This window comes from Lycorma delicatula, chromosome 4 (assembly GCF_047948215.1).
Source record: "Lycorma delicatula isolate Av1 chromosome 4, ASM4794821v1, whole genome shotgun sequence".
Classification (NCBI taxonomy): Eukaryota; Metazoa; Arthropoda; class Insecta; order Hemiptera; family Fulgoridae; genus Lycorma; species Lycorma delicatula.
The window spans coordinates 49,360,642-49,388,373 of record NC_134458.1 but is presented as its reverse complement, the minus strand read 5'-3'; the positions used below and the strand labels follow the sequence as shown (position 1 = coordinate 49,388,373).

General features: G+C 27.8%; 1 protein-coding gene across 6 annotated transcripts in view; it reads left to right on the top strand.

Moving 5' to 3' along the window:
* Positions 1-27,732, top strand: part of LOC142323371 (two pore channel protein 1-like) — a 71,603-nt gene that overhangs the window by 26,172 nt on the left and 17,699 nt on the right. For 4 of the 6 annotated variants that reach the window (XM_075362903.1, XM_075362904.1, XM_075362905.1 and 1 more), the window contains 6 exons: positions 2,086-2,237; positions 3,510-3,674; positions 7,767-7,892; positions 9,046-9,359; positions 12,102-12,201; positions 26,187-26,367. In XM_075362903.1, the coding sequence (XP_075219018.1) occupies positions 2,086-2,237; positions 3,510-3,674; positions 7,767-7,892; positions 9,046-9,359; positions 12,102-12,201; positions 26,187-26,367 (1,038 nt within the window). Of the gene's footprint in view, positions 1-1,486; positions 1,506-1,739; positions 1,880-2,085; positions 2,238-3,509; positions 3,675-7,766; positions 7,893-9,045; positions 9,360-12,101; positions 12,202-26,186; positions 26,368-27,732 lie in introns of those variants that run through there. The other 2 variants (XM_075362908.1, XM_075362907.1) reach the window with 2 other exon arrangements.

Genomic DNA, 27,732 nt, shown 5'->3' with positions numbered 1-27,732 from the left:
AATTCTTTCTTGGAGTTATGTTGATTATTATACGTTCAAGACAAGGAACAAAAAATATGAAAGTATGATTTTGTTATAAAAAATGAAATAAAATTTCACTTAACACTATTTATGACACAAAAATTGTTAAATAACCTGAGAAAAATAACCTTACATTACACAGACAATTTAAAGAATAGGTGTGGTCAAGCATAATAGTCACGACATAGAAATAAACAAAGAATTCCCTGTGTTCAGATTAATTTGCACACTACTGTAAGTTCAATTACGCTAACTGAAAGTTGAATAGCAATTTGTTTGATAGTAAGTTTTATTCCAGGAATAATAGTTACCAAGACAGTAATAAATGATCTATTAATGTCTATTAGACCATAGATGGTCTATGTCCATTAGAACATTTATCAATTATATATTGCCTGTGTGTTGTAATTAGTAAATATATTTATGTACTTGATCAATTAAAAAAAAAATAAAATTGCTTATTCATTTTAATGATTATGTTAATAATTTAGTTTGCTTACTGGCTGATAGAATAGCCGTAAAACATTTTTTCCTATAAATTTTTACCAGCAAAGTAACTTGTTTGCAATTCATACATGGAATCTGTTAAGTTTTTTTTCAATATTCTGACAATTGGTGTATCAGCAGAGCTCAAATACAACGCTGTGCAATTTATTATTTTCAGCAGAAAACAAATATTAATTTAAAAAGATAGAAATACTTTTAATTAATTTCATAACTGTTTGATTAAACTCAAATTCTTTATAATAAATTTGTTAAAAATGATTAACACATGTAACTGGCATTTTTTTTATAAATAGAAATATTATTTATCCATTAAAATATTATTTTTCAATTATTAAAATCAGCATTCTCTTAACACGATTTTTTAAAAGATATTGGAAGCTACAAAAATGAAAATAAAGCTTTGATTTTGTGCAGACACTTTTCATAAAGTTTGATAAGTGCACGTGATTTATATTTATAATTTTTGGATGTGTGACTGCAGAAAACAGATGTTGGAAAAGAAAAGTAATGTTGACATAATGTAAGTTGGTTCTGAATTGCTTATGATAGTCAAAATTAAGGAGTATTAAAAATTATCAGTTAGTCTAAAAGAACAACAACACTAGTTTGGATGCAATATACACTCACATAGGCATAAATAAACTCTTTTCAGCATAATGCCTGTGATAGGTACTGTAACAACTGAAATTTTTTTTTTTTACCTTTTTCAGTGTAGTCCATGTTGGCGATTCCAAGATTATAAGATATTCCACTTGTCATTATTTAGTTACTACGCCAAAAAAAACACGTGATAAAACTGTATAAATTTGAAATAAAATTTTAAAGTAGTGTAAATTTACAAATTTATGAAGAGTTAAAGAACTTACTGAAATTTATTGTTACTGTATTATCAATAGCAAATAGATTTTTTATTTTCATCCACAAGAGAGCCTGTTTTTATAATAGAAATAGATCATTTATGCATACTATTTAAAGAGGTAATGTATTATTCTGTATTTACAATACAGTAATAGTTGGGTATATTTGTTTTTCACATTACTGTGTAGTATTGTGCATAGTGTATAACAAGTACACATATTATGAGTCTTATCTATGTGCTGTACTTTTCATCTGTTTACTCTTTTGTATGAACAAGTGGTTTAGAATAAATGTTGATTTTTTCCATTAAGTAAAGCATCTATGTTAATAAACTAGATGAGTGCCGATATTATATGTTTAAATGAATTAATAAAGGCCGCTTTTGCTGATTTATTATCACCGTATGGAATTAATCTATCAGTACAATAAACTACATCTAGCTAATATTATCTATTCAAAACTTAATGTACTGCAGCTAAAGTCATTGTAATGTGTAAGTCTCAGTTATTTTTTAAGTCTAATTTGAATATTCATTTCTGTATTATAGTATTTAAATTATGGTTTTTCTCACTGATAAAATTGAACTCTTCCAATGTTTTCACATTGTTACTGTTTTATTGTATCTAGAATTAGTGTAATTAAATTAGTGATGTTAAAATTTTAATTATAATAGTTTATAATTATTTGTATCTTTTTCAGATCATAGTGATGATTTTCCCAATGAGATAGGAAGCAGAGCTAGTTTGAATCGAGATGGTTCGGTTGTTGAGTTGCAGAGTCCTGCTGACTCTGCATCGGATGCTGATTATCACTGGGAAATGAATTACCATGAAGCAGCGATATTTTTAGAGGTGTGTGGGCAACCTTTTTATTTTTTTTTCAAATAAGTTAAAAATTATAAAATTTTCCAGTGTTCAAGCATCTGCAATTGAAAAATAGATAATTCAGTTTAAGAATTTGATCATTGTGTAGTTAAAAAAAAATAAAAAGTAAAGTAACAGTAAATCAAATAGCTTTTTTAAAAATTATTGCCAGTTTTTAACAAAATATCTGTATTGTGTTGTAATTAAATGACAATAAAAAATTGAGCTTTTATACAAGTTTTAGTTTTTAAGAAATATATAAAACAAAAATAACTCAGAAGTACTGGTAAAGCACTCAACAAACTGCACAAATAAATGACTTGACAAAAAATAAACATTTACAACTTAACAGTAACTTAGAGCAACAGTTGATTTTTTTGAATATTTTTTCTGAACATTTTTCTAAATTTGTTATGAAATAGTAAATACATATAAACATGTATTCCTTTTATCCAAATTTATTTTAATTCACGTTATGTCGATAAAAGAAAAGTATGATGGCAGGTTGAAATTCACAATATGAGTATTGCAAAATACAGTGGGTTGTATTTCCCAGAGGTATCAGGAACGTCACTCTGGAAAAGGAAATTATTTTTTAACAAACTACAGTAACATTTGACTTAACAAGAAAATAAACTTAATTCAATATTTTAAATAATATTTATTATAACATTACTACATTAGTCATTATATAAACATAGCAACCAGTGATCTGTAAGTCCTTAACCTATCTAATCTGAGACTTTTTGGTTTGAGCATATACCTTTCATCACATTATTAAACTTACATACTATGCACAAAAATTGATTTTTAAACAAATTATAAAAAAAAATTCTGAGTAGTTAAGTCAATGGCTTTAATGTTTAATAGTTGATATAAGTATTTTTTTACAACAGTGGTAAAGCAGCGTTTGATTGTGTTGAGAGTATTGTATTGAGAGTCTTGTTTGTTTGAGTGAGTATAACTACTTATATTCTTATATTAAGAAAAAAAATAATCTTTATTAATAATATTTAGTTAGCATTTGCTTAAATATTATGAAGTTTTTAAGGTTCTCTTAACAAGTGGATTTGTCTATTTGTTTATTTACTTATTTTAAATTGAGTTTTTTTCCATTACTTAGTATTTAATTAAATTATTCAATTTTGTGATGTTAATTATCATTATTTGATATTTAATCATAAGTATCATGAATAATTATGTCATACAAGATTTTTGTGAAAATGTTTTTTAAAGATGATTTATTTTAAAACTTTGCAGGAAGGTGAAAACAATGAGAAATTTGATTCACATCCATGTTACCCAGAAGCATTACCTGCTTACCTGTCAGTACACAATCATTGGTATTACGGCCTAGATCTTGCAACGTCTCTTCTTCTTTTAGCTCTCGCCTTGGGTGAAGATCCAGCTGTTCCGGCATTTCAGGTTTTTAAATTTAGTTTATGTAAGCCTTTGTCATTCCTTATAACTGTTTTCCTTCTTAAATTGCTTTAAATCATTAAATTGTAATAAATAAAACTTTGCTATTCAGTTGTTGTGTATGGATGTCAGTTTTAGAGCCATTGTTTTTATATATTTTCTATACATGATTTATATCATTATATTAACATGTTTCCTGAAACACTGATGTTTCAACTATTGTGTGTTACATGTCACTGAGCTCTCATATAAATGTATTCATCTGTGTCATGGGGTCTTCTGGTAACTATGCAGCTTACAACTTTATTATTGGAATTTAAGATTTCTTGATTCTATGATTTGTAAGAGTAGAAGTTTTGAATAAGATATTTTTGGCACAATGCAGGTCTCTTGCAACCCACATTGAATTTATGATAAGAAGATTTTTTTGCTTATGTGGTCTTGAGTTCAGATCTCAGCAAGAATCTGATGTTTTTTCAGCTTCATTTCACCAGCCTCATCTTTGTTAAAATATTTCCAAAAGCTTCTCCAAGGTCATAAAGCTAGAAATTAATATATATATATATATCAGTCTGAGCACAAAACTTTGTTCATATACATATTTTTATTCTTTATTCCACTGAGAGTTATAACACATAACTGAAGGCCTAACAAGAAGAACCAGTAGAAAACATAACAGAACAGTAGTGTATGTTCAACACCAGTAGATATTACAGATGCATTATTCCTAATGAATATATTGGAAATTTTAAAGAATTGTTTATAATTAATAAAATATGAACAGATGAATTCTTTTTCTTATTTAAGATGTATAATACTGATATACATCTTAAATTATTGAAACTACAAAAAATACATTTTTTAAAATTATATATGAAAAATTAAATTGCATTAGAAAAATTTAATTCGATTTTCTTTTGTCGAAATACCAGAATTTAAAGATTAAATAAAACTAATTGTTTCATAATAGAATTGTTTCTAATCAGTTACATTTAATTTATTAAATTTTTTATAAATTCCATAAACTTTGTATTACAATCACAGCTCTGATTTGACTCTCAGTAATTTTAATTTACTTTTTAAATTAAAAGAAATTTTATATTCTTCATTTTAAAAGTCCTGGTCAAGTGCTGTCAAACAGATGTCACTAAGTGGCTGATAAAACTGCTGGAGATTTCTTTTTATTGAATAAAGAAATCATTGACTTTTTTTTATTTAAATTTAAATAACACTTATCTTGAAAAATAAAGGTTTTACATAAACATCATAAGTATAAAGTATTTTTTAAATATTACTTGTTTTAAATATATTACGTACATATGTTATGTATTTTACAAGGTTATCTGAAATAGAAAATACGAAAAGACATTTCAAGATAAAAAATACAAATACTTATAAATGCATCATTACAAATGTGTTAAACTGATAATATAATTTTCATAACAGTATTACTGTAATATTACTAGAATGTTTTGTTAGCAACTGTGATCCGTAAAATGAAAACTTACTAAAGCAGCAGCTTAAATTGACTGTCATTACCTAATAGATAGTAAGTTCTGGTTTAAGCAAGTCATATTTCATTTAATTATACCTTATTTTTTTTTTGTTACTTTACTATTAATAGTTACAGCACAGTATTTTTTTTTTTTTTTTTCATTTATTGTAGGTAATGTTAAATAAAGAAAAAAATCATATGGTTAAGGCATTCCTTAAGGAATTAGGAGTAATTCCTACGGGATATGGTGTTCAAATGTCTGTAGCTCTCTATTTCCACCAGTAAAAAATACAAAACTAAAATAAAGAAAACTGAGATGTAAAACTGTATAAAAGATAAAGCAGTTAACAAAAAATGAAAGAGAAAAAAAAATAATATAATATTATACAAAACAAAAATTTTAACTTAAGCAACATAAAATAATAAATTTTAATTCTTGTATTTTCTGTTCATTATTGTATTAAATGAAAAACTAATTCCTGTCTTGTAATTTAGGTGGTACCACAGTTTGAAAAAAATTGTCTAAAAATGATCGATTCTAGATCTGTTTTACATGCTGATTATGAATATGTTATTATTTTGATATTTTTTGATATCGGGTGATATTTAACAATAACCCAAAAGTTTGCTGCATATAATTATAGATATAAATTAACTGAATTTAGTGTACGCTTTGTAATTAATAATTATGTTAGACTAATTAACAATAATGTTTTGATTATTTAAATGAATAAATAATTGCAATAGTTACTGAATTATTATTTAAATACTCAAACATTACTTTGTTAATTAGTCAAGGTTAGCAATGCGTTGGTTAATTTTGGTTGAATTATATTTTTAAAATAAATAAATATAAATTGTTATAAAATGGTAATATAATGGTTATATTGGGTGATATGTTGGCTGTATATCATGTATCATGGTACTGCTGCATATATGATATGGCTCTACTGATGACAGAACAGAGCGGAGGAGCTAACAAGCTGTTTCCCCCTATTTAATATACCAAACATAACCCCCCACTCCACCATCCAAGTAAATTTTGAGATAGCATGTATCCAATCTTAAAAATCGCAAAAAGGTGAAAAATGGAACAGGGATGCAAGAGTATAAAACTGATTATACATCTATGAATAAGAGTAAAAAAATTTATATATTTAAAATATGATAATGTATTATCAAAACATTTTGTAACGATTTACTTTTAAAACTAAAAGTGTGAGCACTTACAGCAAACAAACCAATGCACCATGCTTCTTGATTTGAAGAATGCTGTTAATGAATTTTTGTGTCCCCCAATCTTAATGCGTTGTTAACTATTAAACCAACTTTATCAAAAACATTTGATATGATATTGGCTCAATTCCACTTTAGCATTGATTAGATTTTCCTCCATCCTGATAAAACAATTAAATAATAATTTACTACACCTTTCCAAATGAAATATTCTATAAAAAGAAATTGTAATTTTTTCAAAGATTTTGAAAGGTTTGAAATTAAGACTTATTTGTTGATATAATTAATGATTGTAGATTTATCTTCTGGCTTACTATAAAAGATGGATGATACATAATAGATTATTTTAATAAATAAGAAAAGACCTTTGATCGTACTGAGCTTAATAATAGAAATTGGCATTAATAGATATTGCTTATCTTGCTTCCGGCCTATGTAGCATTGAGTCGCGTGAGACAATTGGAAAATGTAGCTATTAGTGGTTTGGATCCCAGAGAATTGATGTTATAATCCAGACAATAAAAAGTCTCTTGAAGAATTCAATTGGTTAAGAAATCTGTAAGTATACGCCAATTAAATTAAGGTAAATTGAAATGTTTACAGTTTCCTCATGTGCCCCAGTACGTTAAATACATACTATCCATAATTTTTAGAATTGTGAATTCTCTCTATGATCACCGAAAAGTAATAAATAATAAAAACAATTATAAAAATTAAAAAACGTGACTGCCAAAAAGTTTTTAAAAAAATAAATAAATTGAGCTAAAAAAAGTCAATAAATCAAACGAAAAAAAAGAAAACAGGGTGTGGAAATAAAGGAATAAAAATTGTTATGCAGTATTTAATTAAATAAAATAATGGGTACCCAATCAACTTTCACACAGTTTTAATTTGTTTAAATATATTTTTCATGTTGTAGAAACAGAAATATTTTCTTTTAAGAGGCTTATCTTATATAAACCTCTAAGGTATTAATGAACAAATTCAAAAAATCATTTTACCTGTGCAAGTCCTCGTTTAATGTTTCTTTATTATATTTTCTAAAATTGTATGATAATGTTTATTAACTTAAATACACTTATAATGAACTTTATACTATTATCATTAATACATATTTATTATCTCTACTTTTCTAAAAATGTATAGTTACATTTATTGTAATAATAAGTGTATTATCATAAAATAGCCATTTAAGATGCGTTTCTTTTCTAAACAATTTTGATAAAGGCATAATCAGGATAACAATCCAAATTTTTAATTAGGTACAGAATATTTTCCTTGTAATGAACACTGCTGCTTTTTCCATATTGTAAAAATAAATAATTTTTAATTATGCAATTTTAATTAAATAATTTACATTTTTTCAGCTTCCAGTTGGCGTACATGGAACAATAGAACTGCTCTGTCTTTCCATTATTGGAATTGAGGTAGCTTTAAAATTAAGATGGATTGGGTGGAGAACAATATTAAACCATAAACGAACAATGATTAAAGTAAGTTTTCTATGTAGTTGTTTAATTTGGCATTGTGTGTACCCACTGTTTATTCACATGTTCAACAAACGAATAGTTCGTTATTGAATTCAATACGTATGTATGTATGTATGTGAACACTTGTCTCAGATTTTGGTTTTGATTTTGAATTTGGATTAAGTATTGTTAGAAGATTACAAAGATACACAAATAGACATTGGGTTCACCTCAAAATGACCATCAAAATTAAACTTACACAATGGTTTAAGCTATAAACTTGGTTCAAATGCGCTAATGTAGGGTTTACTAACATGCTTAAAATATATAAATAATAATGGTGGAAAAAATATTTTTAATAATTGAAAAAAAAAATATGCTATGAACCACCAAAACATAAGATAAATAACTTATATTAATTCAGCATGTGTAGTGTAAGTAAATGTTACATATAATAACTTTGTTAAAAATGAATTAATAAAAAATAAGAATGTTCTTTTGGGAAAGTCTTTCTAGACTTTTCATTGATAACTGATTATTATATCAGTTCTTTACTCTTACTCCCATAAACTGCTTGGTGTCATTTTTATATATATTTTATTAAGTATGGACTACCATTTTCAAACTAACCCACTTCCCAGACATAAAATTATGAATTATTATAATAATAATGCCCACTTTTATTTTGTTTCTGACAGAATGTTACATTGTTGTAAATGCACTTAGGAGAGGATAGAAGGAGAGACAATAACCCCACAGAAGGACTCTCTGATCAGAGTTTTTAACATCTTATCTAGAATCATGACAAGTAACATCAGTGTAATATACAAAGAAAAAATTAAATCATCCTCAGCTTTGTATTTTTGCTGTAGCTCGTAGAAATACAGTCAATAAATATTTATTTAATATGAATAGAATTCTTAAAAATATCTCGGAATTTAAAACATTTAAAGCGTATAATTTAAGAGACCTATATTTGCTATAATGTATTTAGCCTGTTTAAATCACATCTCCTTCCATCAAGTCTTTACCAGGTAAGTGTAGGTTGTTTTTTCACTTTTTAATGAAAAATGTTAAAAGTAAAATGATTGTTATATATTGCTGCATTTATCACCAAAAAAACTTTTTTAATTAAATTAATTTTGTTATAAAAGAAATTGTTTTGGTTTATTTGCAGTGCATTACCTTGGGAATTATGGTAATGGAAGCAATAGTAGTGCTAATTCGACAGTCAAGCCATTTTCGGGCGACAAGAGCCTTACGTCCGATCTTTCTTGTTGATACCAGACATCTCGGCGGTGTTCGTAGATGTATTAGACAGATACTGCAGTCATTGCCTCCTATATTGGATATGCTTGCATTAATTTTATTTTTTGTAGCTCTTTACGCACTTCTTGGTTACCACTTGTTTTCTGAGTACCCTCATAATGAGCAGTTCAGCACATTATACAATAGTTTTGTAACAATGTTTGTTCTCCTAACAACTGCCAAGTAAGTTAAACTGGGTTTGTACTCTTTCATATCTAATATTACTAGCCCTTAATTTTAATTGTCATTATTGAATCGCTTAAGAGATGAATGTAGAATTTCCATATTGCATTATGGAAATTATTTTTTAATGTTTGAAACTATCTTTGTTGTTACCAAAACTGTATTAAAACTTATACATACTGTATTTATTTATCATTTTATTTATATATTTATGCATTATCAGATAAATTACTTTTCACAAAAAGATTTTTAAATATTTTGTGAGATTATGCTTTTTCATAATAAATATTTTTTAATATTGTACAGTTTTTTCTTCAGCTAGATCAGTTATCTGTTATTTAAAGATAAATCTGCTGCAGTGTAACTTGTATTTTCAAAATTATTGTCCCACTTTGTTCCAGATAAAGAATTAATTTATGGTTTTGTAAAACTAACAGAAGCAATTATTTTGTAAAAATAGAAGTTGCTGTACAGTAGACTTATCACAATATTCCACTGAGTAAGTGTGGTAATATTTGTAGATATGTGATATAATTATATTTTATAATGACAATCCCAAATACAGTGTAATTATATAATAGTAATTGTAATCAATAGTTAATTATTCAATAAGTAAACAGAGTCAGAAAGTATCAGTAACTACCTTATAATTGGAAGAGGGAAACTATAATGCGAAAAAACAAATCTTCAAGACAACCTTAACAGTTTTTCTCTCTGATATAGCATTTAATGATCATGGGTTTATTTAAATCTATTTTTCTCCTACTGCTTGTATTAAAAATTCAAATAATTTTGTTCTATGAATTTTCTTCTTTTTTTTGTTATAATTTTATTGACATGAAATTGCCTGCTTTTATTTATTGGCTCATAAATAAGTAACAGAGATATAGCTGAAATAATATAAATGGTTGTTAACATTACAAACTGCCAGTAAACTCTCACCATATACGGACATGTAAAACAAATTACACAAAAATGACAAGTCATTTTGTTTCGGTTAGGCAATATTATTTTTTTATATTATTTGTTTATCTAGTGTTGTCATTTGAAAAATTTACACCTTTGTATGAAATTAGAAGTCTTCTAAAATATTACAGAGGTTAATTTTCATCTGTTACATCATCCACTAGGCAACTTAAATTATTCTTAGTTTACTATCATTTATTATAAATCTTGAAAAAATTGCCATAAATTTCACATTTCTTTATTCTGATCATGTGTTCGGTTTCTGTTGTGTATAATGATTTATTTTTTTTGTATTCCCATGTGCTCCCACTTTCTAACAAAAATGCTTATCCTTTTTTTATTTTAAAGTTAGTCTTATTTTATATGAACCACTTTTACTGAAAAGTGAACAGGAAATAAGATGCTTACCAAAATGTTATTGATCAAGCAATCAGACATCCAGTTTTCAACTCATTTATTGCAGACACCTAACCGGGGAAGATAAATTTTTCTGTTAGTTAATATATAATTTCAATACACTTATTGTACAGCTGACATATTTTTTTCTTTTATTATTGTTAGTGTTTCCAGAAGTTCATTATATACACAAATATATATATTATTACAAAATTATGAATATATATATTTTAAATATTACATGAATATTGTCATACCATATAGAGAAAAATTGACAGTTACAACAAGCCAGAAGTTTAAGAAACATATGCAAGATTACAAATATGATAAAAGAAATTAAACTGATCTAAAATCTTAAGCAGCCCATTTTTAAAAGTAGAATGCCTATCAATTTCAAAAATTAATTCATTAGAAAAATTATCATCTTCGCAGCATAAGAGTTATGGAAATGGAGAATATGATAAATTATAGATCCATGAATGTTAGTTGGTAAATTTGAAAACACAAATTTTAGTGATGTAGCATAACTACAAATATTAAATATTCATATAAATCTTTTTACATGATTATGAAAAGACATTCAGTGTGTTTTATGTATATATTATTTCACTGATATGAATCTTTTTATGATATATATATTTATTCTTGTCTTATCTCAGTATTCTGTACTAGGTAGTTTATTTAATATAATTTAACAGTACAGGAGAATAATATAAATCTTAAAAAGATTAATTTCAGAAATATATATATATATATATATATATATATATATATCAAAGACAAAAGTATAACACAGTTTTCCATCAACAGTACAGAATTGAACAATGCCTCTTCCCTTATACTTATTGCTTTTCCATTTTAAGAGCGTTTTCAAGAGTTTCCCTCATCGTCAGTTAATAACCACTTTTTAAAATCACAGATTAAACTCAAACACATTAAAATTATCACATATTATAAAAATATGTAGTCAAAGAATTAAAATAAAATATTTTATGTGAAATATTTAATTTTAATTTTTTGACTTCATATTTTTATAATATGCAACAATTTCAATGTTTTTCAGTTTAATATGTGATTTTAAAAAGTTTTTATTAACTGATGATGAGGGATATCCTCGAAAGCGCTTTTAAAATGGAAAAACAATAAGTAAGAAGTATTGTTGAATTCTGTACTGTTGGTGGAAAACTGTGTTATACTTTTGTCTTTGACATAATAGTTACAGAGTAAAATATGAACAAATACAATAACAAAAAAGTATAACATTTTTAGAAAACAAAAAAAAAAATTAAGTTTAAACATGAAAAATTATTATGTACATTTCAAATGAATTGGATGGTGGAATTTGCAATAGAATTTTAATCAAAACTGTTTATTTTGCAGTTTCCCTGATGTGATGATGCCGGCATACGCAGTATCAAAATGGTATTCTGTATTTTTTATATCTTACCTCTGCATTGTTCTCTATATTCTTATGAATCTAGTAAGTTATAATGAGTTTCAGATTTATTTTATTTAATTTCTTCTACATCCTTTGTATTTTAACAATGTATCTTGCTTTTCATTAAACATTAACAATTAGAATTTGGGATCAGTGTTCTATGTAATTTATTAAAATAGCACTTCTGTTCTATTCACTGTAAACTTATTTCTTTTGTTTGACCACTATGGTGACGTCTATTTATTTATCCTTCTGAATTTGCCATTGATAATTATGTTCTAGCTTAATTTAGAAATTATTCAACTGGCATGTTAGTACATATATTCATTTCACATACCAGCAAAATGTAGCCTAATTTTTAACGTATTTATTTGTAATAAAATTTTAATTTCTAGAATAACACAAATGTTTGTTTAATATAATGATTTATGAAATGTATGTATGCTGTTAGAATGTGAAAAAGGTATCATTCCAATTTTTTACAAGCAGTAATATTTAACTGTATAATTAACTAGTCTTTTTTTTTCAAGCTATATTTTATAAATACTTTTGAAATTGCCTTCACTGATGGAAAAAATCTTAGAGGCCATTTTGAGGTATTTTCATTTCTATTTTATAAGTGAAAAATGATTCAAAGGGATCTTTAACTGAGCTAAAGTTCATGTGCTGTGTAAGCCCATGAACTATAGCAACTTTTATACTTATTTAAGTCAATATTTTGAGCAAATCATACACATTTTAATATTAATGAAATTTGACCTGGTATACAGTGCTCTATGATAAATAAAATTGGTATAATACTCAAAAATAGTTTTTTCTTGCAGTTATCTTATGAACTGTCATTTATCAAAATCTGTTTTATACATTGAATGAAAAAATTTAAGATCTCAACAGAAAAGACTCCTTAATTTCTGAACTTGTATGTTGGCTTAATGCTGTACAGACATAAATACGAGGTTTAATGAATGAGTCAGCTTTCAAAGACGTCAAAAATATTTCTTTCACAATTTAAAAAAAAAAAGAAGTGATATTACCTCAACAGTTTATTTTCTTTATAAAAATTACTCTGTATACTTGTAAACAAGCTGCTGTCTCCTACCATCCTGAGATAGCTGAAAATTATTATAATTTTGTGAATAAACCAGTTGTAACTGAGAGCTGATTTTTTTTTTCTAAAAATTAACTTCTTACCCCTTCTGCACTACTTCTTGTGAACTGTATCAGGTTAAAAAAAATTTTGGTTGAAAACAGCTCACTGGACTACTTGTATTATTCAGTTTTACTAATCTGACTATTTACTTTTCTTTAGAATAGTTATCCATACTATTACACCACACCTTTACTTCTTTACATACTAATATTTTAAAAAATTGTTTACTATTTTTATTGGTTGTATGAGATAGAAATGCAAAGATATGATGGTAACATTTTATATGATTTCTTAAACTAAACAAACAACTTTCAGTAACTCAATTAGATCATTCTGGAATTTATTTTTTTGAGATGAATACTTTTTATTTTTTTGTTATAGCAAGGAATTTAAGATTTAATTTGGATTCTCTGGTTATCTTAAATTAATTTTTCAGTCATTTTATTTGAGTGTACTGTTTAGATGTTATTTCATATTAAAAAAAAGTCTATTTCCTGCAAAGAAATTTGAAAAAGTCGAGAATACTTACAAAAAAAAAAATAGCAGTTGTGGAGGCTCACTGTCAACATTTTATTAGATCAATTATATACACAGAGAAACTTATGATACTTGGTCAAGGTTATAAAAACTCTAGTTCTACGATGATGTGTATAGGAATGAACCATCTTTAGATAAGATGTGATATTTAGAACAATTGTGGCAACATGATGAACACATTATTATTAACCTTTTTTAATTTTTTTTTAACTAGTTCATATTTTTTATTTCTCTAAAAGACCTAATTCTTTATGATTGTTATCAACTTCTGTTGTTTCCATATTATATTTTATGTCAGTCATGGAGTGTCTGTTTGTATTCATGTGTTGTTGAGTCACATCACAGAAAACTTTGTGAATATTTTGTAATTATTAACTCTTATATGATTGCTTGTGTAATAGAGATTACCAATCAGTATACTGGAGTTTTTAGAAGCAATTCAATAAATTTAGATGAAATTGGTGTAACAGATATCTCTACTATTTTTTTTCATCCAAAAACCTTTAGTTCATCTATAAAGGTGTGTGTGCCCAAAACTATCATAGTTACAAGTTCATTTTTCATCATATATTTTGTATTTGTTGCATATCTTTTGATATGCAATAAATACAAAACATGTACTCTTTCAGATTGTTTTTTTTGTTTAAAGGAAATGTCAAATAAAGTGAACAATTCAACGGATCATTTGATATAAGCAAAAAAGAATCTGATGAATATTAACAGAGTTACACAAAATTGAAATTGATACATTTCATAGCTACTCCATATCTATGTAACTGTTATAACATTTGAAATATTGTATTACAGTTATGTTTAGGAGGAAAATGCCAAAGATATACACATATCATGATAATAAAAATTTATTTACTGCTGTAGAGTTGTCAGATACACATTGTTTTTTTAAACATTAAATCATAATAAAAATATGTTTTTAACTATAGTCCTGTCAACAATACAAATTGCATCAGGAGAAAATTCAGCTCTTTATTTGAGCAATAAATAAAATAATATACTACAAAATTAAATAAACCTGTTTGAAGTAAAAATGTTGTATGCCCTTTAAGAATATTATACATTAAAATATTGTGTTTTTAATATATTTATTTTTTTTTTTAATTTACTTATTTTTATTTCTTTTTTTATACAATTTCCTCATTTTTTACTGATGATTATTTAATAATTATATGACAGTCTGGTTCTAGATTTAAATAATCTCACTTGTAAATGGTTTTGAGTGCTTTCTTGTTTTGCAATGTATTTCACTAACCTAAAATTTGACATAGCTTAGCTCTTTCTTTTTATTTAATAAAATTATTATATCCATTGATTTGAGAATTTTTAATTAAAATCAACCATTATAATTATGTTGTTGGTATATTTCATAATTTAATTGAAGTTTATTTTGGTTACGCATTACGTTGAATATAAATTTTATACTCTATGGATCATATTTTTGTAAATGTTTATTTAGCACACATATGAATGAATTGAGGTTTTAATAAATAGTGGTATTTTTTAAATGTTTTCTGAATATATCTATTTCAATGTTTTATCATACCAATTTATATTTTTAAATTATTGATTGATGTTATAATTTATTTTCTCCTATGTGGATTTAGTTCTGCTAACTACATCCAATAAAAAAACTAATCAATTTTAAAGTCAATGAAAATAAGTAAAACTTTGCTACAAAAAACTGTCATTATTATTTATTAGATTTAACAGCTTTACAATGAGTTAAAAATTCTACAGGAATTAAACATAACAATATAGATTAAAATTTTATAATGATGTTTAGTTTTATGATCATGAACATAATCAATTTTTTTTCATTTTTCTGTTTTATTTTAGTAATTGATTGGTTGACTTCCACCCAGTATAATAATTACTGTGCAGTGAAAGCAAAATATGTGTCCAAAATTGACATTGTTTTCAAATCTGACTCAGTTAAAAGAAAAAAACTATACTTTTGACAGTAAAAATCTGATGTGTACACAACATGACTTCCTTGTATGCCTATTAAATTACATATACACATTTTTTTAATGAAAAGTACATAAAATTTTATTTCATTGATAACTTCTGATATTTTTTTTATTGAATTATTATGTATTGTAAATTTTTTTTTACAATCAGAGGTTAATAAATCAATATATTTAAATTAAAAAAAAGGAGATGAAATTGGATTTGAACCGATGTGCCTTCCCCTTGTAAGATCTAAATATTACATTAATTAAAATTTTATTTGGCTGTAATTCTGGAACAAATGAAAATAAGTACCACTTATGATATATCATTGTAAAGCTCTCAATGAGGGCTTATTACTGCAGTTAAGAAAAAGTTCAAAATCCATATTTTTGGATTTTGTAAACTTTTGGTCCAGTCGATTGCAATCATAAGTGAAGGTGCCCAACTAGATGTTACAACAGTCCTAAATCCAAAATTTCAACATCCTACAGGTAATCATTTTTGAGTTATGCAAGATGCATACGCATGTACATACAGATGTCACGCCGAAACTAGTCAAAATTGATTCAGGGATGGTCAAAATGATATTACATTGAAATCTGAAAACCAAAGTTTTTGGCGATCACAATACTTCCTTGACTTCATACAAGGAAGTATAAAGGACACAATAATTCATTCTTATATGTACAAAGGTAGAGCTTGGAATTTTTATAATAATAAAGTTCATAAAGCTGAATTATATATGTAATGGTTAAAATAATAGTGATACTGAAGAGAATTTTATTGTTTCCTTCTTTAAATAAATTCCTTTGGAAGTCATATAATATTTTTTACTTATAAAATGTTTTCTTAAAATATAGTTTTCATGTTTCTTAATGTCAGATTCATCTGCACTGGTAGTAACAGCACTTTGTTATGAGCAGCTCTGTATATAATTTACAAACACGATATCACTGATTTAAGCAAGGAAAATTATTCCCATTAAAAAATGTAAAATCAATTATCCTAAAATGTTAATTAATACAAACTGTATGAAAAACACAAACAAGAAGTGCAAGGTGGTGAAAAGTGTCATGTCTTGCAAAGTCATGTAAACAAATTTAGTTTTTTCCTTATCTGTTAAACATGTTTTTGTTGATTCTATTAAGTAATTGAAATCTATTAAACAATAAATGCTGATGTAGATGGATGTCTGCTATAAAAATGTTGGTACTGAGATTTCTTATTCATTCTCTTGAAATCTGTCAGTCAATTTGTAATAATCTGGATGATGAACTGCATGAGTGATTCTCATAGTATTGACACAGATGGTTAAACAAGTTATAGATTTGATAACATTTCCATTACTAGTTTTGTGAGTAAGGGTTATTTCCCTAAGTACTTTTTCTTTTTTTTCTGCTGTTTTAGCCTCCAGAAATTACCGTTTAGGTATTACTTCAGAGGATGATATGTATGAGTGTCTTCCCAAATCAGCTGATTTGGGAAGACGCGTTCACCACTAGATCAACCTGGTGGGTTTCCCTAATAAATACTTTTTTTTTACAATCCTTTTTTAAACACACTAGGCCAACCAGTAATCACCTGAAAGACATTGCCTCAGTTGGCATAATGTGGCGCAGCAATGTCTAACCACCACCCATCAGCATTGTCTGTCCACCCATTGGACAACCATAATGAGTACTTAACTGCTCATAAGTTAACCCTGTTTTTAAACAAGGTAATCCTCTGGAATCAAATCAGTTTTTGACCTGTATCAATTTTTTCAGTTATCTTGTAAATTTTTAATCTGCTGTTAAAAATCAGCTGAGAGAATGTAATAAATAACATTCTCAAATAATTTGGTTTCCGAACAGAAAAAACTCAATCCAGGCAGTCTAATCAGTCATTCCAAATGTTCTAAAGAATTAAACTCAAATATTTCTGACACTTTAAGATTTGTCAAAATCATTTGACTATGTTGTGTTGAACATCAATTTGTATAAAAGAAAGAAGAAATTGTTCTGCTTTGCTTTAAGGGGTCTAATTTCACAATTTTTTACTCATATCTGACTGACAGATGGAAAAAAGTAGTTTGTTGAAATCAGTCTAACGTATGTAAGGTAGACTTTGGTATCCGTAAGCTCTATATCGCACCGTTTTTTGTTTTTGGTGTAATAGAGTAGGTACATTAGATTCAAAACATGAATGCAGGAGCAAATAGCTTTAATAAATAATAGTTTTTTTTGCTATACAATAAATCTAATCTTATATATATAAATGAATGTTTGTTTGTTTGTCCCATATGCGTTCCTATACCATTCATCTGATTGCGATTAAACTTTGGTGAGTTTTTGTGCGCACACCTGTGAAGGTTTCTGAATTAGTTTGAACCTGTTAGGTGGCGCTGGGGTCGACATATTTTGAAAAATCGTATTTATGGTTCGATTTGACTCATATTCAGAATTTGTTACTTACATGGAAGGAATTACTTCTGCAAAAAATGGACCCTCTAGATGGCACTGGAAAAATTGCATTTATGGTCCGATTTGGCTCAGAATATACGAGGTGTGATCAAAAAATACGGTGAATAATTTTTTATTAAAAACACGTTTTTAATAAACGTCAAAACGTTTTCCTTTAAACACAGTTTTAATTTTTGGGAAGATCCAAAAGTCGCATGGTGCTAAATCCGGTGAGTATGGCAGATGTGGACAGACAGGAACACTTCTTTCGTCCAAAAACTCGTGAATGAGAAGGGAGGTGTGACACGGCACGTTGTCGTGGTGAAGAAGGAAGCCATGGGTCCATTTTTCTGGTTGCTTTCTTCGTACGTCGTTTCGCAAACATTGCAGTATACCCTTATAAAATTCAGAGTTTACAGTTGTTCCCCTTGGAACGAACTCTGATCGCACTATGCCCTCACTATCGAAAAAAACATTGAGCATGACCTTGATGTTGGATTTTGACTGACGTGCCTTTTTAGGGCGAGGAGATGAACTGGTTTTCCATTGGGAACTCTGCATTTTGGTCTCAGGGTCATAGCCATAGACCCAAATTTCATCTCCACTTACAATTTTGGCCATGAAGTCCGGATCTGCATGAAGACAACCTGTCAACTCCGTCCAAATTGACACACGATTTTCCTTCTGTTCATCACTCAAAAGTCTGGGAACAAATTTTGCACTCACTCGTCTTACTTGCAATTCATTAGTTAAAATGCTTTGAACGGATCTGTACAAGATGTTAAGATCTTCTGATAGCTCTCGAATAGTCATTCGCCTGTTTGAACGAACCATTGTTTTCACTTTTTGCACATTTTCAACTGTTTTTGAGGTTACTGGACGTCCCCCACGCTGCTCGTCTTCAACAGACTCATTTCCGATTTTAAACCGGTCATACCACTTGTACACAGTCTTCAAAGTTACCACATTATTGCCGTACACCGATTCTAACATTTTGCGAGCTTCTTTGGCACTCTTTTGCAACTTAAAACAGTGTTACAACTTGTCCCTGCCTGTCTCACTTGATCACGTTATTGGACAAATTACAGCATATGGATGTAGCGTCGGCAGTTGCCGCTATAAAAATTCATTCACCGTATTTTTTTATCACACCTCGTATATTAGTTACTTGAAAAGAAATATTTTTTGCGAAAAATGGAGTCGTTAGGTGGCACTGGGGGTTGAAATATTTAGAAAAATTGTATTTATGGACTGATTTGGCTCATATTCAGAATATATATTAGTTACATGAAAAAAACATTTTTGCAAAAACCATACCCACTAGGTGGCACCAGTGTCAAGGTATTTACAAAACTTAGTAGCAAATATACACACAAGACTTTCTTCTTCTATATATATATATATATATATATATATGAAAAGCATTGTTCAAATGTGAGCCCGCTATAGACTAAAAAACTACCAGACCAATTTATGCACAGGAAAAGGGGTGAAAGGGAAAAATTGAAAAAAGAAAAAGGGAGAAATAAAATAGGGAAATGGGGAAAGGGAGCATTAGAGAAAAAGGGAAATGGGAAAGGGGTAATAGGGGGAATGGATAAAGTGAAAGGTTAAATTTTGTGAATTCCGTAATGTTCAGTTTTTTAATGTTTTATCAAATTTTCAATTGTGTTCATTTAATCTATAAATATATATATATATACTCAAATCTAGCAATAGCAAAGCATTGCCAGGTCTGCAAGTATATATATAAAAATAAATGTTTGTTTGTTTGTCCCATATGCATTCCTATACCAATCATCCGATTACAATGAAACTTTGTTGAGTTGTTGTGCGCACACCCGTAAAGGTTTCTGAATTAGTTTGGACCCGCTAAGTGGCACTGGGATCGAGATATTTCAGAAAATTGTATTTATAGTTTGATTGGGCTCATATTCAAAATATGTAGTACTCACTTTGAAAGAAGTACCTCTGAAAAAAATGGACCTGCTAGATGTCCCTGGGGTTGAGATATTTGGAAAAATTGCATTTTTGGTTTGATAATAAAAAATAATTTACAAGTTCATTTAATTGGATGTATAAAAGTAATATTTAAGAAAAAGTTATTTTTTACAGCAGAAATTGAAAGTATGTAGATTTCTATTTGCATTCATTTATAATTTTTACATATCCATATATATTGCATCTACTGTCAATTCTCTTTTGATAATGTTGGTATATTTATAGCTTGTTTCTGCAAGTGGTTGGCAAAAATTGACTCTTTTTTATAAAGCTTTCATGTGTTTATATTTGTTTTGTTTATTGTAACTGCATTGGGATTTGAAACTGTATTTCCTGATTATCCAATATAGAATGTTGTGAAGTCAGGCAGTTTATTTATTTTAAACTGTATTAGTTAAGTGTTGATTAATTGGTTTATTTTGTTTTATTTTACATTTTATCCTGAAAGTTATACAAGAGGTGGCTAAAATGTAATGCACAATCATTCATTATTGAAAAGAGATAGTCAAATGAAACACATATGACGTAAAAGTACTTTTTATTAGCTAAAAAAACTTATATTTATTTTTCTACGTAGTCACCATTTACTACTACATATTTCTCCCAACAGCAAACCAGATTTCTGATTCTGTCAATGAAGAATATCAGTGGTCTTTCCTTGATCTACGACTTCACTGCACGCTTCAGTTCATCATCCATGCTGAAATAAATACCTTTACCTCTTTAAATGCAGAAAGAATTGAATATTCCTGGGCATCAAATCTGGTGAGTATGGAGGATGTGTAATAGATTCAAATTTAAGCTTCACAAGAGCCTCAACGGTTGCGTGCAGTGTAAGTGAGTGAGCATTGAAGAGGTGTTTCCACCTCCTTTTGATGCTTCTCTTCAATCACAGAAACTGGTCCAACACTGTGAGGTTCATGCTCAATATTTGCCTTATCGACTTCTGATGCACAGAATTTTAGTGCCACCTACCCACAGTACTTCAGTCTACGGTTTCATCACCATAAACGGCTTTTAGACAACTATTAATGTCACTAGCATTCACTTTTTCTACTGTTAAAAAATTCAGTTGTTTTTGATTCATTAACGTAGCAGGCATATCGACTACAGCAAAGACAACTGACAGAAAATGAGAGGACATGGGTCAGTAGTAGGTAAATGAAACTACAAGATGGCAGCAACTGTCACTATGAGTGAAATTTCATTCTGTTACTTTCCATTATGCATTACATTTCAGTTGCCCTTTGTGTTGTATCCAGCTTTTCTTAAATTTATGAGGAATTTATTCTGAATCTTTGTTTATGTATGTTATGGGATGTATGTATTTATTTTTTTTATCCTTGTTCTTACTTTTATTTATTTTGTGGATGAGTTTATTAATTGTGTTTTGTTCTTTTGTATGTATTAGGTATTTTAGCGTATTCAGTTATATGTGTTTTGGGTATGTTGAATAGTCTATAAATCATCATTCTAAAAGTGCATGTGAATTAGAGTGATATGAATGTTTTGAATAAGTGTGTCTTGTCACAGAAATGCGAAAGACAATCTTATACACAAAATAATACATTAGCACAAGTACATCAATGAAATGATCTTATTGCATCAAAACAATGTGAAGAATTCTAAATATAAACAAAATGTAGTATAAATAAAACACATGGATGAATACAAGCAAATAAATTTGTTTTACAGTACCAACAAAAACATAATTTAGATTTTTTCCACTGATTGCAGAATTTTTAAATTCACACATTAAAAATATAAACATACCTTTTCAACTCCACATGGTACCTCCCAGACTTTTTCCTCTGCTGTAGATTCATTTTTACTCCCTTTCTTCAGTCAAAATCTTTTTGATAAAATCATATTATACAGTTCAGTAGAACACATACTGATAAATGATTGATTTTTACCTGTTGCAATTTATATGGCTATAGTAATTCTATAATGCTGAGCTTTTTGATAAAATAATCCTTAATATTATAGTATACATGCCTGCTTAGTAAATTTACACTTATTAAATATTTAAGTCAGTCATGTAATATTTTAAAACATAGTATGTTTTCTGATTACATTTATCACGTATATAATGAAACGTTAACATAAAAAACATGTAAAATGATTAAAATAAATCTAAGACATAATGTTAATAAATTTAAAAAAAAGATAAATGAAATTGAAGTAAGAATGAAGTTAATCAGTAACTCAAGCTGACAATCGCATAGTTGAATTTTGTACTTGTAATTATTAGAATTCAAACTAAAAGTCAGGCTTACATTACCAATGGTAAAAAATGCAAAAAAATCTTATAATTTCAGAACGTTTAAAAACCCAACAATGACAAACAACATACAACAATTAGATATTAAATGAAAAGAGGCTGTTCAAATGTAGTGTGCTTTTCAACACCTGTAAATACATGCTTATTCTTAGCTGTATATATAAACTACTAATAGTAACTTTAGTTAGAACTGTGTGAAATAGCAGGTTAAGTCTTGGTGAAGAATATTGCCAAGAAGAAATTTAACTAAAAAACATCAAGTAAAATGTGTATTCATGTAAATTGGATTTAGTTTGTCATTGAAAGTTAATAGTTTTGCAAAATCTTCACTACTGATCAACAGGGGTTAAAAATTCCAACCCTTTTAAAGGCCCCTGAATTATGAAACTAAAAATTAGGACTTCATGATTAAGCTGTGAGAAAGAATGAGATTTTTACAATTTGATTGTGAAAAGACAAGATCTGAAAGACTTATGTATATCGAATTAGCATCATATTATCGAATTGCTTAATAATTAGCATGGTAAAATGGATTAGTTTATTAGAAAATCGATGAAAATATTTCTGTTGACTAGTCTCTCCAGCCAAGACTAAATATGTATGTTAAATTGTAGATTGTCTTTTTATTTTAATATTTTTTTTGTAATTATATATATTATTTTTTTTACAGCAGCACACATAATACTATTGATGAACAAGTATATTTTGAATAAACAGAAGCAAATCTTACTATCCTAGTAGTTTTAAGGTTGTTTGTACAGCTAAAAAAGGAATTGTAAAATTTTTTAGATGAATGTTAATGCATAAAAAAGTTTAATTAGGGAGTAAAATAAAATCAGCTTCTTAGAAAAATTAAGTGATTTGTGAAAATGATCACAACATAATTGTAGGCTTTGAATTATTTCTGTGGATCTACTGTTAAATTACAATAAGATGATGAGTTGATACTATACAATTTGTCTTGTTTTACAACAACTTGATATATTTATTTATTTTAGAGTAATGACCAGGGGTGCACTGGTAAATTTTCCAGTACTGGAAAGTTTGATTTTGTATTATAGCAGTCAGCATGAATGTGGTTCACATCCACAGACTGCTGGCTATATGACAGTGTTATGAAAAGTGTATAACCACTTTAGTGTTTGCATTAATATGAAGCAAAACTTATCTTTTTCATGTCAAATGTTTAACTTTTTTTCACGAATTACAGTTTTAGTGACTTAATTTATTGACATTTGTCTACAGATATCCAAAAGTAAGGGCTATTTTCGTGTTATCTGATTTTTATAATTTAAGGTATTAATTTTTATGTTAAAATAAAATATAGGCCAGACTTTAAGTTAAAATAAATTTTACATAGAAGGGCAATTTTTTATTTCTCCTGGAAAAGCAGTACCTGAACAGTATTCCAGCACCAGTACACCCTTGGTAATGACCACAAAGCAGTTCATATCTTCCTATGATGGAGTTCTTTTGAAATTTCAAAAAGATTTACTTTCAAAACAGTCCGAAACACTTTTTATTCTGATTTTTATAATTTTATTTACTGAGAATAAACTTTACGTAAAAGATTCTCTCATTTTAGCTAATGTCGTTTGTGGTAGTTTAAATTTTATTTAAATAATTGTTATTATGAATGGAAAAAAATGTGTATGAACTTTTTAAGAAAAGAGACAAACTGATCGCTTATTTTACATGTAGTTGTAGCATATCTGCCTTTTATCCATAATGTTCTGAATCAAATCCTTGTCAGCCTTGGCATTATTCACACAAAAATCCAGTGTATCATAATTCCCATGCACAAGCCTTCAAACCTCCTTTTGCAAATTATTCATTTTCAGATAAATATAAAACAGTTATTTCTGGTAATTTTATTAAAGCTATCTTTTTCTAATATGTCCCCTATAAGCCAATCAACAAATTTTATTTTACAAAATATAAAATTATTAATTCTAACATATATTTCTGATAGCCATGAATGGACTGGCCATAATTTCCCTCTAATATAGTTAACAGCTGACAAACACTACGTAGCTGGCTACTGGTGTGAAAAAAATCTTTAGGTATAGGTAATTCTAGGAATTGATAAATATAAACATGTTTTTTAGGATGTTTTAAAATAGGCTTGTTTATAGATTAACATTGCTGTTGCAATTGATAAATTGCTGATTCTGTTGATAAATGCTAACTCAAGTATTAACTTGAAAACAACATGATAAGTAGTTTGTAGTGTATATGACTGTTATATGTCCCAATCTATTAGTCATAAATTATAGGTTAGAATATGGCCTGTTTAAGATGACTTGAATGAGAATTAAATGTTTCAGTTTATTAACAGTATATATAAAACCCTATGCAAATTTTATTTGTATTTTCTAGTTCAAATATTCCTGTAATAGAATATGTATTCATCTTTTGTCATATTTATGTATATGCAGAACATTTTATATTTAGGAATATTCTGTACCATTAAGAATATCATGTTCATTTTCTCCTGTCACAAGGTTGCTTTTTCTTTCCGAGTGTGTCATACTTACAGTATTATATATATATATATATATATATATATATATATATATATATATATATATATATATATATATATATATATATATATATATATATATATATATATATGTATTTATATATACATACATGCTTACATAGGTAGGAACACAGTTACCTACTGTATTACTATTTGTTACTGTTATTTATTAAACCTCCCTTTTTTAAACATGTTTTTAAAAATTGTATAATGTCTAATAAACTGTTATTAATTACAATAATTGTATATAAAACCTTGCATAAAATGCTGGAGCAGTTTCTTTTTGTTATTCACATCGATTAAAACGCCTACCATTCCTGATGTTGCCTTTATAATGTATAATTGTGCTTTTATCCAAATAAAGTAACTAGGTATGTACATAACCACTTTTCCTTTTACTTACAGCTATCATTTGCTTATGCTGTAAATAAGATTGTATCCATATATCAGATTTATTATCAAATTTCATTTTTCAGCTTGAAGTATTAGCGAAATTTTCTATTACAGTTAATTACAATGCAAAAAATAAAATATGGTTCTGAATGTAACTGTTAACAAAGCCTTCCTTATATGGTGGCCCTATTGTAGGAAATGGAAATAGAAATATCCTTGACTGCACTGTCTGGTTGTAGCACAGGAAATGAACACATCCCACCTCATACGTCTGCAGAGTTATATTATTAATGAATTATGATTAAAAGGTGGTCATGAGTTGTAGTTGATAGATGGATTAATTAAAATATAATTGCAGAAATTAAGAACTGAAGTGTGATTAGTTTATAATTAACTTTAGCATAAGTTTTAATTTGATGTTTCTAAATTTTTTATCACAAGTATGGAAATAATACATTTTTTTGGTTTAATTGGTTTAATTACTCATGTAGTTCAAGAAGTAATATATCACGATTGTTTTTTTTTAGCATTTAATTGGTTTGAAAGTATTCAAAATTCACTCAAGCTTTGATTCTTTTTATCCTACATAGTTCTTACATTTCTATTACAGGAGGTTGTATCCTATTACTTTTCTGTTTTGAAATTTTTATAATATGAGAACTATTTTTATAATGTCAGTATTACTTATATAAAAATTTTTCACTTTAGATGTTGGCTGTGGTTTACGAGACTTTTACTAGCATTGAAAGAGAGAAATTTAAAAAGCTTTTGCTTCATAAAAGACAAGCGTGTCGCCATGCCTTCAGGTTGCTAGTCACCAAGCAACAACCAGGAAAATTGAGGTATCGCCAGTTTGAAGGGTTGATGCGATACTATAAACCAAAGAAGAGTATGTAATTTGCAATAGTTATATTTATTGATAATATCATTATTACCAAAAATTAGTAAGCATCGGTTGATTGCCTCATGGAATTAGTAATATCCACTCTTGAAAGAGAACCTAAATCTTAAAAAATTAATGAATTTTTTTCTTAAATATTTAAATGTTTATGTTCCATTCTTGTAGAACTGCTTTCATGCAAGTAAACTATATCTGAATACTTGACTTGCTGCTTATTCTGTGTAGATAGCTGTTTCATACTAATGTTCTCATACTTGATTAGTTCATGGATTATGATGATGTTATAAGCTGTATATTGCAGTATATTAGAGAGGAGTGGATTAAAAACAGTGAGATGTTTGAGGAGAGGCAAGTTATTTGAATAGTCTGTTTTGAGTGATAACATATACATTTTTATTGGAGGTGTTCATTAAATATACTTGGGTGTTTTAATATTTGTCATTTTTCTAGGGAGTATAATTTTTTACATTCATGTAATATGTAAATATTTTTGTGTTTGTGTTAGGGTTTGTGTGTGTCATTTTATGCTATGAAATGATAAAAAATGTTAAATCTTGTGTTTTTTATATCACTGCCTCTTATATTGAGTAGAGAGAGTAGAATATGTGTGTGAAAATATCCTGCCAGTTTTCTAATGTAAAAAATTTCTGAAATATCGCATTTAGATTTGAATGTACTTTGAAGGGTATATTTGTTGTAGATCTTTCTGAACTATCTTGTGTTTTAAGTGACTTGTGCACTTAGCACGTCAATTTTGTAAAATAATATTGTCACTTCTCAATTTAACTAATCCTAATTGCTATATGTTGACATTAGCAGTTTATTTTAATACAGAGTGTTCAAAAAGTGACCTAACCTTATGGAAGAATGTTTCCTTATTTTGTTTCTGGTTTAATTGAGGAAAAATCGGTTACACAGTGCAGGAGAGAATATTCATTGCCTCCCAATACATTAGATGTGCCAGTTATACCCAGACCCAGAATGCCTTCACAGAAAAGTATGGTGTAGATGCTCTAAACACGTCCTCCATCAAGGGGCTGTATGACTAGTTCCAAGAGGCAGGGAATATGGCAGATGCAGCCAAAAGTCTAACATCAGAAAAGTTTATTGACATGAATGCTGCATATTCTGTTAGTCCCAAGAAGTCTGTGCAAAGCCTACCTAGTCAGTCTGGTCTCTCTGTTGGTAGTAGCCACACTGCATTGCACAAGTGTTTAAAGATGCATCCATACAAAATTTGTATTGTTACCTGCAGACACTGAAAAACATGTAGCTCTCTGACAGCGGTTCATGTCATCTGTAACACCAGATAGGGAAGAACTCGATGATTGGTTTTGGTCTGAACGAGGCATG